This window comes from Nyctibius grandis, chromosome 2, assembly GCF_013368605.1.
Source record: "Nyctibius grandis isolate bNycGra1 chromosome 2, bNycGra1.pri, whole genome shotgun sequence".
Taxonomy (NCBI): domain Eukaryota; kingdom Metazoa; phylum Chordata; class Aves; order Nyctibiiformes; family Nyctibiidae; genus Nyctibius; species Nyctibius grandis.
This window is the reverse complement of record NC_090659.1, coordinates 111,745,099-111,760,725: the sequence shown is the minus strand read 5'-3', so window position 1 is coordinate 111,760,725 and position 15,627 is coordinate 111,745,099. Positions and strand designations below refer to the sequence as shown.

General features: G+C 42.6%; 1 protein-coding gene across 1 annotated transcript; it reads right to left on the bottom strand.

Moving 5' to 3' along the window:
* Positions 1-3,352: 3,352 nt before the first annotated feature.
* LOC137660465 (matrilysin-like) lies at positions 3,353-7,507 on the bottom strand. Its single transcript, XM_068395329.1, has 6 exons — positions 7,400-7,507; positions 6,647-6,870; positions 6,392-6,540; positions 4,620-4,745; positions 3,926-4,087; positions 3,353-3,375 (listed from the first exon to the last, which is right to left on the bottom strand). Exons 1-6 carry the CDS (start codon positions 7,505-7,507, stop codon positions 3,353-3,355), a joined length of 792 nt encoding a protein of 263 aa, XP_068251430.1.
* Positions 7,508-15,627: the final 8,120 nt, after the last annotated feature.

Sequence of the window (15,627 nt, the reverse complement as noted above, 5' to 3'; positions counted from 1 at the left end):
GGTAGTACAAGCAAACAAAAATTTAAAGCTGTACCAAAACAAAATACTATGTGACTACCCATTTCTTCTTCTGTGTGGAAGAGGAGGGAACAGATGCAATGTCCTCAGATATTTACTAGAGAGAGCATGTAAAAACTTAACATAAACTGCAGTAGAATGAAGTGAAAAGGGAAGAGGCAGCAGCACCCATGCTAATTTTGCTCTTGTTCCTTGTTTCCCCTGACGGTGAGACGTATAGTAACTGCTGTGAGCTTGTGACCAGGTAAAATGCTCTTTACCACAGGGTGTAAAGCCAGTGCAGTTTGCCGCGCTGTACCACTAGATGGAGGCAGATATCGAATAGTTCACATCTAGTAAGCAGGGTGAGGTGTGCCAGTGGCAGCCACTTTGCCCAAAGACAGGGTCCTGCATGTGAATGGAAGCACAGCAGGAGCTCGGCAAGAGGTAAGATGGTGCTGACAGGTCACCAGTGGTATCTTTACCCTCTCTGAGGACAAAAATCGTGGCTCCTACTGTATTTCACATGCTGTGGAGATGCTAGCTGAGTGCTGCTGCCTCTCAGAGATGCCTTCTTCAAGACACAAGAGTGCCTTGCTCCCACCCTCTGCTGGCCTCACTGGAGGCCAGTCAGCTCATGTGCTTGCTGGAAGCTGTCTCCCAGATTTGTCCCATTGTCAGGACAGTCTTCCTGAGAATACGCTGCTGGAGTTTTATCCCATTCATCTCAGTTCATATGGAAATTAATTGTACACTAGAAAAGTGATCTGCTACTTTCAGTCAAGTATTTGTTCTCATGCCTTCCTCATTGGTCGGCACAGTGTCTGCTCCAGCATGGTGCATGGATTGTCCCTTGCATCCTTATGAATGGTTCTTCCTGCACAGTCTTTCCTCTGGTGGTGTCTGTCTCCTATGTCTGTTTTCTCTTTAAAGAGCACTAGTGAGTGACTTCAGCTCAACAAAGAGCATGGTGTGTCTCTGTTTTGTGCTATGTTCCCTGTGGGGACTTTGGCCAAGAGAACAGGGTACTTTCTGTCAACAGTGTATCTTTCCAGGAACCCCCCGGGTTGACCCAAGTTGGTTGAGCATCCACACAGACCATGGAGCTCACTACTCCCATTCTTCGTAGTCTTTAATGCAGTCTAAGATCTGACTCTCTATTCTGGGACATCCTGTTTTTCTCACACCTTAAGACATGTGTGCCCTCAGAATAATATTCACTTAGCACTAGCTGCTTCATCTTTGAGCTTCATGTGGAAGAAGTGGGAGTGTTTTCAAACTTCTGTCTTACCAGAGGTGAGAAACCTTTCTGAGGGGGAAGCACTTAAAGGAACCATGCTTTATACCCTGTCCTTACATATCCTTGACACTCCGGATATTTCAGTCAATGACTTATTTGGGCCATCCCACCGTCTGGTGCTGCTTCTTGTAGCAGATACTAGGTTACATGGACTGGACTAAAAGGAATTCTTTATGGAATAAACTACTGTTCATCTAGCAGGTATGGAGCTCTAATTCTCTCTCCTCTCCTCTTCAACTGGTTGCTGCCTCTCCTTGTGGAGCTGTAGGGTTGCTGTTTTGCCATTGCTGGAGTTGCTCCCAAGGCAATCACAGAGCAGTGGGGATACCATGGATGATGAAGATCCTTTTTCTGCTGCAGTAACTTGAAGGTAAAGTGTCAGCTAGGAAAAGAGTGATTAGAAGAGGTAAGAAGGAAAGCGGGAAAAGGTAGTTTCCCTATGTGACAGAGAGGAATTGACTTTATTTCTTACAAATTGTTTCACATCCCTTCCAGCTCCAGGGAGCCAGGAGGAGCAAACCCCAGAGATCAGCTGGTACCCAGATACTTGACTGGGAATTAGGCCTGCCTTGGGAAGTGTATTAGATGCTGTCCTAGGAAATGTGTATGTCTGGTGGCTGAGAGAGAAGGACATGAGTCTCTGAGTATAGGTAGATTAAAATTGCGTCTCCTCCTTTCCACTCAGCCCTTGAATTGCAAAAGATGCCACCACTTTCTTGTGTCCCACATTGCCAATGAGCAGGCTTCCTTCTCTTAGGTGTCCTGCACCAAACTTGGGGCTCGGCAAAACTTTTTCCCCATTGTATGTGGACTCAGAGCCCTTGCATCACTAGGCAGCAGCTCTTGAACTGGAAGAGGCTTTTAGATAAAGGCTGGGAAATGCTGTCAAGCTTTTTGAGAGACTAGACCTTTGTGCACATTTGGCAAATGTGTTGAGATAGAAGACGACTTCTCTCCCCATCAGCAAGCATAAAAAACTCCTGATGGAGAAACCATTGGTCCCATAAGGGTTTATCCTACTAAATACGCAAAAAGGCTCCAGTGTTTGTAGACCAGTGCCAGTGTGCAAAGTAAGCTATTCTCATCACATCCTTCCCAACCTCTCCAAGGACTGAGGCTTTGAAGTTTCTCAGGTGATGCTTTGCTCAGGGAGCCAGGAAGGCATGGCCATTTTCTCCTGGGATTGAGAGACATGGATGCATTTTCCCATGTAATTTCAGCTCTTCAGTTATGGCAGGAAGACAGGCATCCCACTCTGCAGCAGAGAGCAGCTCAGGCCTCCAGGGCAACTGGCCAGTTCCAGAAACCAGGAGGTAATCCTAGTTTTTCTGGGGTTATACCTGTCTGTGCTTGGTTTTGTTTTCTGGCAACGTGAGATTAGTCTTCCAAAGGAGGGAAGGAGAATTCCTGTTTGGTTTTTTTTTTTTTTTTTGATTTCAAAATACCTGAGAGGTGTTTGAATATCACAGTGGACAATGGGAATCCTAGTCCACTACTTCTTAAACCTGCTTCTCTGTCAATCTGGGGAGGACACAAAGTTGAAAAGCTGTTCCCTTTGGGAAAGCATCCCAGCCCGTGCTGAAGGAAGCACTGTGAGGATCTTCTCCTCTGTATGTGAGCCATATGGGAAGTACACTGTGATTCTGAGGGGTAGCAGTAGGTACTGTGAAGGGCCAGGACATGCATGGGAACTGAAAACAATCCAGGAACAGGTTTTGTAACTCCAGCAGTAAACACACATAGGCTCCTTAGGTACCTATGCCTCTGTTCAGAAAGATATTTGTCTGTCTGTCTATCACACATGCAGGAGTTATTTAATCCCTTAGTAAAATGCCAGAAGAAAAAAAAAGCAGTAGACAACAGAGTATACAAGTTTGGGTTTTTTTTAATTGTTAAGTGAAATTGTATAAAGTGCAAATAAATCAATACAGAAACTTAGGGAGAGAAAGTACAGTCCAGGAGTTTACCACTTTTTAATTAGCTAGAGGATTAAAATTTTTTTGGAACACCAAAACAGCGAGATGTGAATTCTTTGGTTCTTTTGAAGCACTTTCTTCAAGAGTTTGATGATTTTCTCCCTGTGGGAAGAAGCACAAAACATAGAGACTGTACTGGAAATGGACAATGCAGACAACTATGTTTTATTCCTAGTGTTCCTCTAGCATGCCCTGAAGAAGGTAGTACCTGAAGAAAAGCAAACCTGGCAAATTTTACCCCGTGGGTTCAATTCTGGTTATGCTCCGCTCTTACTGCTGAGTAGTTTCTGCCTTACTGAACTGTCCCATTGACTTGGTAAGTGGTACAGTATCTCTCATTTCCCTGCCAGTAGCCCCACTCACTGAAACAGCTCTTTTGCAGGGCAAGGTCCATAGGATTTGTTTGGCAATATGAGGGTGTGCAGGAAGACAGTGTGCCAGGCCACTGTAATGCTGCTCTGTCACGTGTTGGATGCAGTAGGGACGTGCTACAGAAGGAATATAGTGGACGGAGTATGCAGGAATGTGTTTTTCCCAAGTTTGTTCCCCTTTCTTTTTCAAATTATGATGAGGCCCTTGCAATCAGGGAGAATAGTGAAACCTGTACCCCAGTAGGTTTTATTTTGAAAATCGAATCTCATCATGAATTTACCGTATAACCTCTGAATTCCTCGCCTGTCGTCGTCAGAAAGTCTGAAGGTTGCTGGGTTCACATATGAGTACATAGGGTACATCAGAGCTTCACGGACATTTGAATGTGCAAGTCCCAAAGAATGGCCAAATTCATGAGCAGCAACAAGGAACAAATTAACTTCTGCAGCACAGAAGCATAGAGGAGTATGTTAAAGTCACAACACTTCTTTTTCACATACAAAGAATCGAAGTAGCAGGAGAATTTATATCTTTCATTCCCTTGGAATGAAACCTCAGAGTGTTGATTAGTTATTACTGAACTTTCTTGTGTAACTATAATATTTTAATAAAAACATTACTGATTCCTTGCATACACATCTAGACACCCTGAGTCTCTTTCCAACTCTGCTTTTAGTCAACCTTGTTCCTACAAGCAGGTCATTTTGCCTTTTCATAATTTTATGTAGAAAACAGGGACTCATAGTCCTTGTTTAGCCTGTGAAAAGTGCTTTCAAATATGGACAGAACAGGCATTATGTAGCTGCTAATGATGTGAAGCACAAGTACTTAGAAAGGTAGTTGAAAAGAACAGGAATGTTGGTACTGAAATGGTACTGAAGCATGGAGAGTTATGGAAAGCATTTCCTATGGCTGTGTTCTTCTAACATGTACAATATTTGCCTTTCCCCTTCATACACACATGTGGGTTTTACCTCGATTGTATTCTGACCACCTTTCATCATCATCAAAATGAGCATCTCCACCAAGCCCTTCTCCAGGTGCAAAGGCATGAGCTAGTGTGTTACCTCTTCCATCAAAAGGATATCCATCACCGTGCTCTGCATTTGAAAAGAAATAAATGTCATCAGATGGCATCAGCTGTAATGTTTAAATTCAGTAAACTGAAGCACGTTGCTTGTTTGTGCTAGTTTTGTTCATTAGCAATACTTAAAAAAAATCCTGTGATAGCAGCAAGGTTGTAAAAACTAGGAGCAAGACTTAGGAATCACTCTCCAAATTCATGACTTAAGTTCAAAACTTGCATTTGATAATTCAGGCTGCTGCATGTTTCAGAAAGAGCTGAACATTTTTTCTGAGCCTTTGTCAGAAATGTGTTTCTGAGGCAGCAATCAGGGATTATTTCAGAATAAATACTTAATGCTTGACAACATTATAAGCACATGAATGTTTTCAGTGTTGGAAAGTGCTGGGCAACATTAGTTGTAGACATTCTCACTTGTACTGATTTTAGTTGAAGACAATGATTTGGGGTAGATAACCATGTTCCTGAAGAGCTGAGTTCATTTGTCCCCAGCCTTGGGGTACGGTCTATTACCTACTTCTATCACAGTGCACATGGAATGTGACCATTTCCCACCTCAAGTGCAAGAGCTGACAGGATGGTATATTTGTACCAGCTCTGACAATTTCCCCCTACCCGGTAGTGAGCCTCTGCCTTGACTGAGGAGTATTTGGGGACTCAGATGCCATTCTGTGTCCTTTCCCCCACACCACGTGGATGGACCTTGGGTCAGGGCTAACACAGGCAGAAGAGACCTAGTCCTAGTGTGTGACGAGGGATTAAAACCCATTCCAGCTTGCAGGATCCTTTCTCGGTTTGACAGGCACATTATCTGACTCTTCATGGCAACATAATATGCTTCCCATCAGTGAAGCATGAGCTTGGGACATTTTGGTGTTTATATGCAGTCATCTACTTGTAAGCCAGGTGTCTGATCTTCACTTAGAGTCAATGGAAATCTCGTAAATATTGTCAATGGATCTTGAGAACAAGTCAGCTAACCTTAAAGTAGGCAAACCTTAGTTTGGCTAAGTTGAGTCAGTTTAGGTTCCAGGCACAAGGAAAAGGTATGTCTACATTCATGTATTTGTCTGGATCACAAGTGAGCTTCTGAAGTGACTCTACTGGTCATCCGCATTTACCAGGCTTTGGCTTGCATCTTGGGGCAATCTTGGAGTGAACCAATGGGATTCCTTCTAGAAGAAAATCAACCAGAAGATACTCTCTATGGACAGACTTAATGCTCCCCAGCTGGTAAAGACTGTTCAGTCCAGGGAACCAGACTAGATCTAGACCGAAGTAAACCTGCCTGAACCTGCCTGAATCCAGCCTGTGGAGGCTGGATCTTCAGAACCAGCTGTTGTCCTCTACAGATCTATTCCCATTAGTTTGCACTATTTGTCAAGGCAGACAGAGCCTTGAACATCTAAATTTAGGTGTCTGATTCTGAAGCTGGATTCTCCCTCCATTTTATAGCTGTAACTCTGAAAGGATTTTCTAATGGCTTCGTAGGAGTAAAACTGAATCATAATATATAAATTTGGTGGCAGGATAAAGAGAAAATCTATGCAGACTTCAGAATAATTCCAAACTCTCTGTTCTTTCTTAAAGCTGTGGCTATAAAAATACATGCTTTGAGTCAAATATGGACCATTGCATTTTAAAAATTACAGGTATTCTCACCACGACGTGCAAATAAAATCTCAATGTCTGCATGTCCCCTGGATACTCTTTGGAACTGCAGAGGAGTCACATCACTCCATACCATAAAAGCCCTTCTAATTGCATCATCCACTTTCTTTCGGGGTAGATCAAGTGTATATCTGACAATCCTGGCAGCAAAAGGAAACAGATTAATGTCATTTAGGGTGTGAAGGAAACCCACATAGTTAAATACAAAGCGACCCCTTTCCCCATAAAACCTGAAATATTACTAACTTGTAAGTCAAACGTGTCTTTTTCCATCTTGGATTTCCAGGAAATGTATTGTAACCTGCTCTATCGGGGACTCCACATCTGGGCTGTTTCATTATGTCTTCTGTTTCTGCATTTAATTTTCCAGTTACAGTCAGGTGGAAAAAACTCTGCATCTCTTTAATCCTCTCTTCTAAGCTTCGACTGTCTGTTTTTGTAAGAAGTGGAAAGAATTTATCAAGATATGCCTGGAAGAAGAAAAGGAAAATAAAAATTAATACGTATATTTATGATCTTTTGGTAATTGCATTTTTCATTTCATTGAATTGTTTCATCGTCCCGCAGTCATGAATAGTTTTAGATGTATTTTTTTCTTCCCATTTCAGTTCACCAAATGCTGTTCTCTCTGTAGTATAGATTAGCATATATAAAAAGGATTGCCATAGCATTGAAACACTGTAAGTAAGCAGTCCTTTTACGTAAGCACAATTTACTGAACATTCAAATCCTCAGCCTTACAACGTAGTACACATAATTTTTTTGACATGTTTTAAAAATTACATGCTCCCCTTTATTTACCAGATGGAGCTTGGTCTCTTTTGCAAGTTAGACTTAGGGTATCTAAGCTAGTCAGCAAGTTTAAATGTCACCTCTGCAAAAACTGGAGTGGTAATATACGATAAGAAGATAATATAAACAGATAAGAAAGGAATGTAGAAGCTGAATCAAAAATCAGGTTATTCATAATGCAGTTACATTGTACCCCTGGTAACATACCTTTACATTCTCAAAGTCTGCGTCGCTCGATGATTCTGTTTTAAGTTGTGCTGGAAAAGCAAGACTCTCAGGTAGGAGGATGGCAGCACAAAGTAGGAGGTATTGCATAGTGCCTCCAGCTTGCCAAGGAGCTTTGCTACAGCAGAAAGGGTTTGACTTTCTGTCGCCCAAGACCACAGCTGAAATGCTTATATAGATTCTGATAGCTCCAAGCGGCAATTACACGTGACTCACTTTTCGGTGGTGTTAATGTAATGTCATCACTATTCTGAGTAAATGAAAGCATATTAAACAAATCTTTTCTTTGACTTCCCTGTTGATGTCATGTTACAGCTAGCAGCCAGCTTTGGCTCTCTTCATATTATTCCAGTAGTGAAACCACAGGGTCATAGGGAAGTTCACTTTCTGTAACTTCATCAGCGCAGTTACTGTATAATCACTTCTTACTGCGCTTCCCCCAAGTTCCTTGTACACAAAGGCTTTTTGCGACAGCCTGTCTGTATTAGTTGATGCAGAGGCAGAGTTGAGATGGAGGGGAGCACTATCTCACTGAAACTACTGGCATTTCCTAGGGAGCATGCTGTAGGGATCAGCTCCCCAGTGTGCCTCGCCCCCCCTTTTTTTTTCCCCGGCATTGTCGCAGAAACGGTCCTATCAGATGCCATCTTCTGGGGCAAAGGACTACCTGACCTTGACGACATTTTCTGAGGCAAGGAGTTAGCTGCCAGTAGGGGTGAGTAACGTCCCTGCCCTGCAGCCCTCCACCCCCTCCTGAGAGACCCATTCGGGATACTGGGCAACAGCCCGGTGATAGGTCAGTGCCACGGCACAGGAACCGGACCTGTCATGCCCTTGGGACTGAGAGTGGTGTGAACTGTGACTGGCGGCTCCAGTTTTTTGCATAACTGTGCAAAAACTCTCTATAAAAGAAGCCGTTCAGCCACACCATGTGCGTGCCCACCCCCGACTGCCGAGAATCAACAGAGGACCCATAGGATGCCGCGGGATCCAGGGTGGTGACTGTCCTTTCTCTCTCAACTGATCTCTTTTCCTCTTTTCCTTTTACTTACCTCTCTGTCTCTCTCTCTCTTCCTTGTTCACTATATCCTAAGCAGTTGCCTCATTGTTGGAATTAATAAAGTCAAGGTTAAGTTTATCGGTACAATGCCTTGGTTGTGCTTTGTCCGAACTCCAGGAGCACGAATCTATTTTATTTTTAGTCAGGGTTTTGTGTGTGCTTTACCTGCAGGCGGGTAAAGCATACCATGTGATTGATAAGGCGGGTCCCACGTGGGACTGACTGCATTTAATTTACTACAGGTGAGTCCCACGTGGGACTGACTGCATTGATAAGGCAGGTCCCACGTGAGACTGACTGCATTTAGTTTACTTGGGGTTGCTGTCAAGAGCTAAGGGCCAGGCAACTGCCAACGAGCTTAATTCAGAACCTGACACATGCACAGCACTGTCTAGGTAATTTTTCTCATTCAAATTCTCTTGTGAGGTATCCTATGTTCCAGACAATCCAGTTCAGTAAAGTTAAAGAGGTTACCGCTATTTTTACAGAGATCAGAAGAGAGCTCTTTAAATGTGCCCTCTAGAAATAGAGGCCATGGGAAGCCTTTGTCTCTTTCCTGCCAAACGAGAGAGCCTTTCAGGAGAGTCTCTTTACGTTGAAGAACCAGATATGAAACATGATTTAGAAGAATGGGTGAAAGCCCTCTGAAAAAAAAGAGAGGAGCTTACCCTAACAAATGTGGAGCTGTCTACTACCTCCAGCTGTACCAGTGCAACCTGATGGAGGTCCATGAAGCACTGGCAAAGAAAACCAAAGCTGAGCAGGGCAGCCACAACTTCTGTGGTCCCCCGAAACCACCATTGGTCTCAGCTGCACTCCACCAGACCCCACTGGAAGTGATAGTTTTTGAGGACTGGAAACACCGGTCCACAGACTGGCTTGTGATTTTTTCCAGGCTGTGCAGTTTTGTGACCATATTACCTCTAATCCGAAAGGAAAGACATATAAATGGGAAAAGACGGTCACTGTTTCTCACAATAGGACAACCCATATGGGTATAGCTGAACATGTATGGAAGAGTTTGTGGGTTACTGGCTTAAGTCCAATGTACTTCTGACTGATGTGACAAGAATGACTTTGATTTCAGAGAGAGATGATCTGTACCAAAACACGGCTGAATTATGCAGGAGACGACCACATTGCACAGTAATATCTGAAACAGTTGCTAAAGGAATGATGCTTCCACCTGATACTGAAAACAGCCTAGATACCTGCCATGCCATCATTTCTGTACGTTGGTAGGCTTACAGGAAACCTATCGATGTCCAAATTTTAAAGCTTGATGAAAAAAAGCTGGTTTATTGTCAGAAGCAGCTTCATCTTTTCCTTCCTCAACAACTGACTTCATGTCTGACTGTGGCAGTAAAGTAGGATCTGGACCAGGGTCTGGGCAGCAGGAGATGAGGATGTGTTAAAACCACTTTGAACTCCGTGACTCTAGCGTGTGGTACTGATTATTTCCTCATATACACAAGAGGAATTTGAAAGCTTCCAGAGCCTCATTCCAGTTGACAGACTATTGAGCAACTCACATATATCTTTAACTGGGCCATGGGCAACACTGAAAAGGAGAGTTTAAACACAAGAGCTTGCTGAGAAAGGACAGACATCATGTTCTATTTTATTTTCTGCTGGAAATTTGTCAACTCCCTTCCTCTTTTTTTTTCAAAAAAGAGAGAGGGTTTCAATGAACATTGGGCTTGAATTGAAATAAAAAACTTTCTGTGAAAAGAATTTTCATTTCTTTGGGCTCATAATCAGCAGGAGTGAATCTGATTCTAATAAGATATCAAAAGGAATGGATGCCGATTTTTAAATCTAGCTGTGTGAATTTAGCAGACTTTATCTTTTTGTCTTGATATTGAATGACAAAAACTGTTGTAGGTCAGGAAGAATAACTTCCTGCCCAAGCTCATGGTCATATCATTTGCATTCAGCAGAGAACGTGTGCCTATGCCAGAGTATGGCCTGTGTAGAGAAAGTTCAGGAGGTCAGAAGAAACGCTGTTAGAGACATTTAATCATAGAAGTCACTGTAGCCACACAGTGAAAATAAAAGCGCTCCATGATGTAAAATTCTATCAAGAAGACTCACAATATTACCATTGAAATATTTACACTGTGACATTTTCTGAGGTGAGTAACCCAGCTGTGAACAAGGATGCTTCATGAAACTAAGTCCTATGCGGAACTCATTGATGGGCATCAGAGCTTTTGTGGCCTAGAGAAAAATACATATATAGAAACTAAGACCTGAGCCTTCTTTGGATGTGAGTGGCATGAAAAAGTGAAGTAGAACTGAATGATTCAGTGGTGAATGATCACTGTTTCTTGGTCATTTGACTTGGACAGAAGGCTCAGCTGGATTCTGCCCAACCTCAATGCAGCCAACAGGGAAGTTAATGCAAGTCAAGAGCTGCTCAAATGTCTTTGTGAAGGTTAAGGGTCTAGCTGGGATGGAGTTAACTTTCTTCATATCAGCCTGTATGGTGCTGTGTTTGGATTTGTGGCTAAACTGGTGGTTGGTAACACACAGGTGTTTTGGGTATCGGCAAATAGTGTTTGCACAGCATCAAGGCTTTCTCTGTTTCACACTCTGCTCCCGCAGTGCATGGAAGAGGCTGGGTGCGAAAGAGGCAGGAGGGGACACAGCCGGGACAGCTGACCCAAATTCTCCAAAGGGATATTCCATATGATATAATGTCATGCTCAGCAATAAAACTGGGCTAGCAGAAGAAGATATTGGAGCGAGGGTTGTCTTCCAAGGTAGTCATTGCCTGGAGATTGGCTGGACATCAATCTGCTTGCGGGAGGTGGTGAGCCTTTGCGTCATTCCCCGCCCCCCCTGTCCCTTTCTTTCACATATTAAACTGTCTATATCTCAATCCATCAGTTTTCTCTCTTTTGCACTTCCTAATCTCATCCCACTGTGAATGGGGAGTGAGTGAGAGGCTATGTGGGTGATCAGCTACTGGCTGTGATCAACCCACTACAGTGAATATTAAGCAAAAAGAATGGCCAAAAATTCCTTGAAAATGTTTTGTTTGGGTCACTTGTGAATTACACAATGTTGTATTTAAGGTCCTACCAAACTGGATACCTGGATTTTTGTGGTCTCCAGGACACCTGCTTTGTTTTGTTCTGTTATCTGGTTATTCAATTTGACTAACAAAAAATAAAATTCAAGCATGGCAAATATTTCTGCAGAGTAAAATGGTTTTTTTTGCATTGCTATTTCTTGAGGTGAAGCCCAGTGAAGCACAGTCTGCTTCAGAACCTTCCTAGTATTTTTCTACCAGATGAACCTTCATCCTCCTTGTCTCAGCTGTGTGGCACACCCCTTTTGGATGCAAAATAGCTTCTGAGCTACACAAATTTGAAGTCTCCTCATGGTTGTTATGGGCCTTTTTTCTTGGCTGGGGCTTAGACTGTAGAGGGAGGCACATTTCCACAGCTTCTGTACTCGATTTCCTTAGATTTTACCCCTGAGGGGTCTCTCTTCAAAGGAGTCCCTTGACACCTGGAAACCAGGGCTACGTATCCCTTTTGCGGGCTATGTGAGAGTAAAAACCTCCAGTCATCCCTGCCTGGGCACCGAGGTCCTGCCGGGACCCCTTGGCATTGGATCAGCCCTTCCCTGGAGAAAGGCAATCCAGTTCTTCTGTCCTGTTTGGCTGGATCAAGGTGCATTGAACTATTTCCCAGCAAGATCTACCTCATGTCCCACTGCTTTAGGGGAGGAAAGCCCCGAGGAAGGGATTAGATGTTCAGGTTCAGAATAAACAATGTGACAAGAACTATCACATCTAAGTTGCTAATAATTAAGCAATCAAACTTAACATATGTCAACTCGTGGATTTACCATCTTCTTACATTGTCTAGAATTGCTTTGCATTTAATGACTTTGTATTTACAACAGTTTAGTTGGGATATTGTGTAGGAAAAGATGTAAATAAAGAGATAAGTTTTTATAATAATAATCTTGAGCAGTAAATCACGAGGAAAGTGGCATTCCTGTAAATGTTACCTACCTGTGTTAGTTCTGATATCCTCCATTTTTTATTTTATCTGCTCCTTAGGTCAATGATCAGGAGTCTCTCTTTCCTTCAGCTAACAGACACGTGTTGGTCTCTCAAAATTTTCCATATAATAGTTTGCTTTATTCAATTTAAATTGAAGTCATAAGATGTAACCTTTAGGTGCACGGAGCCGTTTCTTCCTCCAGAAGCACATGTACAGGACATGGGTAAGGGAAGAGGGCAGGAGTTCGTAGAATCATAGAACCGTTTTGGTTGGAAAGGACCTTTAAGATCATCAAGTCGAACTGTTAACCCAGCACTGCCAAGTCAGTCAGGTCAGTCAGCTGCGTTTCACTGCAGTGTGGATCCAAACCTTGCTGGGCAGGAGCAGTGGCATAACCTCCTATAGTCACTTTTCATTTGTTAATTCTCTTTTTGTAGCTGGCTGTAGCAATCCATTTGTAAGTCTGGCTCAACACTGTCTTTAAAGGACTGAGTCAAGATGCAATCTAAAGCCCTGTGTACATCTTGTCTTGACAAAACCGTATCCCTTCATGTAGGAAACCTTTAACTTAGTACTTGGACTAAGGCAACCTCAGACTGCCTGTAATCCTGCAGCAAATCTCTGTGATAAGCAGCAAGGTCCCATCTAAAACAGACTGATCACGTAACGGTGTTGTAAGGGCAGGCAGAGTAGCTGTGACAGCATGAGGAGGCATGCTGCTCTTGGTCTGTCCACACTAAATGTAACCCAAACTAAGGAGCAGTCAATGTCTGAAGCTTTTCCTGACTCATCCTGAGGATCTGCACATGTCCGTACGTGCTGGGACAGCATGGTGAGTTCAGGCTTCGGTGTTGACGGAGGTCAAGGTTTGAAGGCAGGGTAGACACAGCAAGACTTTGCATTCTTGTGCCTTTACCTGTGCTGAGCCTCATGGACTTGTCTAAGTCTTTGGAAAAAGTGCTGGGAATATAAATAACGTTTACCAACATTTTGCATTTAGCCTGATTTACAAAATCCTATTTCTGTCAAAAAAATTAAACAGCTCCAAAACACCAGAGGGTTGATAAACTTAATTGTAAACTGACATGCAGTAAAGCAATTCCAGAGGAATTACAGACTGACCATCAGGGTTTTATGCTCTAGTATAACAGGTGGGAGATTGAATTTGAATGCAGTCAACATAACACCAGTGCAAAAGCTTGATTTATCTCATGTGTATTAGAGAGAGCTGAGATTCAACTGGGAGGATTGCAAAAAACTAACAACAGCCATATATGAACACGTGGGTAAAAAAATTTTTTACACAATACTTTTCCCTAGAAGTTGTCAGGTATGATCATGTTATTGTCTCTGTTAAAATGATTTCTGATTCACAGCACTGATTCATGGCTGGAAGCTGGTAGCCTGCTGGTGAGACAGGTCCTCTGGGTGTGGGACAGTTCCTTTTGTATTCTTCTGTCTGATTTCCAGTAACTGAGTATAAAGACAGTAACATCACCTTGTTGGTAAACTTGATTATACCACTGAGATGTTCTTTCACCAAAGGTTTCCTTCCTTGAGCAGAGTTGCTGCCTCTGTTTCACACAAAGCAAGTTACACTGAGTTTTCCAGCATGGTGGATTTTGACTTTGGCACCATTAAATGACCCATTAAAAAGCAACACAACCATTAAAAGGCTGCACAACCAAATAAGGACCGCTTGCACTCGGGTGGTGAAGAGGGAGCCACAAAGAAGCCTCGCTAACTTTAGAACAGTCATTCACGTAGCTGCTCGCCGGCCTGAGTGGTTGCTTAGTCAAACCCCATGTGAGTAACTATTTTTCACTCCGTTTCTTTGAAACTGAAGGATTTGAAACTGGGCTTCATTTCACGTAACTAGATTCCTAAAATCTCCTGGGTTAGTTCTGGCTTGTAACTGCCTATCAATCATAGGGAGCACTTTGCTGAGCAGTTCGGATGTTGCTCCTTACGTTACAGGCACCTGAAGACACCTATTTACCACCCCGCAGACTGTCATCCTTAGTTATAAAAAAACTCTTATTGTTACTGCATGTTTTAATACTACTCCTAACTCCACCTGTGATGTATTTATCTCAGATTTTTCAACAAAACTGCAAGATGAAATACAATCAGATATAGTCACAAGACCTCTTGATTGTTCTCTTTACTGTTATGATGAATATATCATTTAAAGGCAGTAAATTTGCCATTAAAAATATTTACCTCATGAAAACAATATAAAAATTACTGCATCATTGCCTCAAGGAGATCCATAGAGCATGGGGACACCTCTCACCTTTTTTTTATTTTTATTAGCCATTTCTTTTTTATGGTCTAATATTTGACTTTTCCATCCTGTCTGCTTTTCTACATTTCAGTGTTTTTTTCTCTCAGAGGGTCTGTTCTCTAAATTATATAAAATTACCAAACTGTTAGAGCTGCTTCCAATCAAACAATATTTGACAAATGAGTATGTCACAATAGTCTACAAAATTTATATAATAGATATAGACTTGATGAGATTGTAACTGATTATAGCAGGAGTTTGACAGTGTCTAATTTGTAAACAGCTGAATAAATGCATTAATACACACACTTAAAAAGAACTTTGGTGTTCATCTAAAAAATTAATGTCTAAATGTCATTTTGTTTCCTGTACATACAACCTGCTGCCTTTTGTAAGGCAATAACTCAACCTCAGGCAAAGCATTACTCAAGTGAAGCCCTGTCCTTGTTTCCCTCTCCTTTTTCTCATTTTTCTTTGTTCCAAGAAATTAATTTTCCTTTGTTCTCACCCTCCTGAGGAGGCTACAGGCCAGAACCAGGAAGCATGTAAGACATCTAAAACAGGAGGTAGGCAGATGTTAGTGTCCTCTGTAAGAAGACACCAGGAGCTGCCCCCATGTCAGACAGCTGGTTCCATCTGGCTCCAGTAGACCTGCTGCTGCCCAAAGCTGAGCCCATCAGTGATGCTGGTGGTGCCTCTGTGATAACATATTTAAGAAAGGGTAAAGAATGCTGCACAGCAGCTGGGAGAGAGGAGTGAGAAAATGTGAGAGAAACAGCCCTGCAGACACCAAAGTCAGTGAAGAAGGAGTGGGAGGAGGTACTCCAGGTGCCGGAGCAGA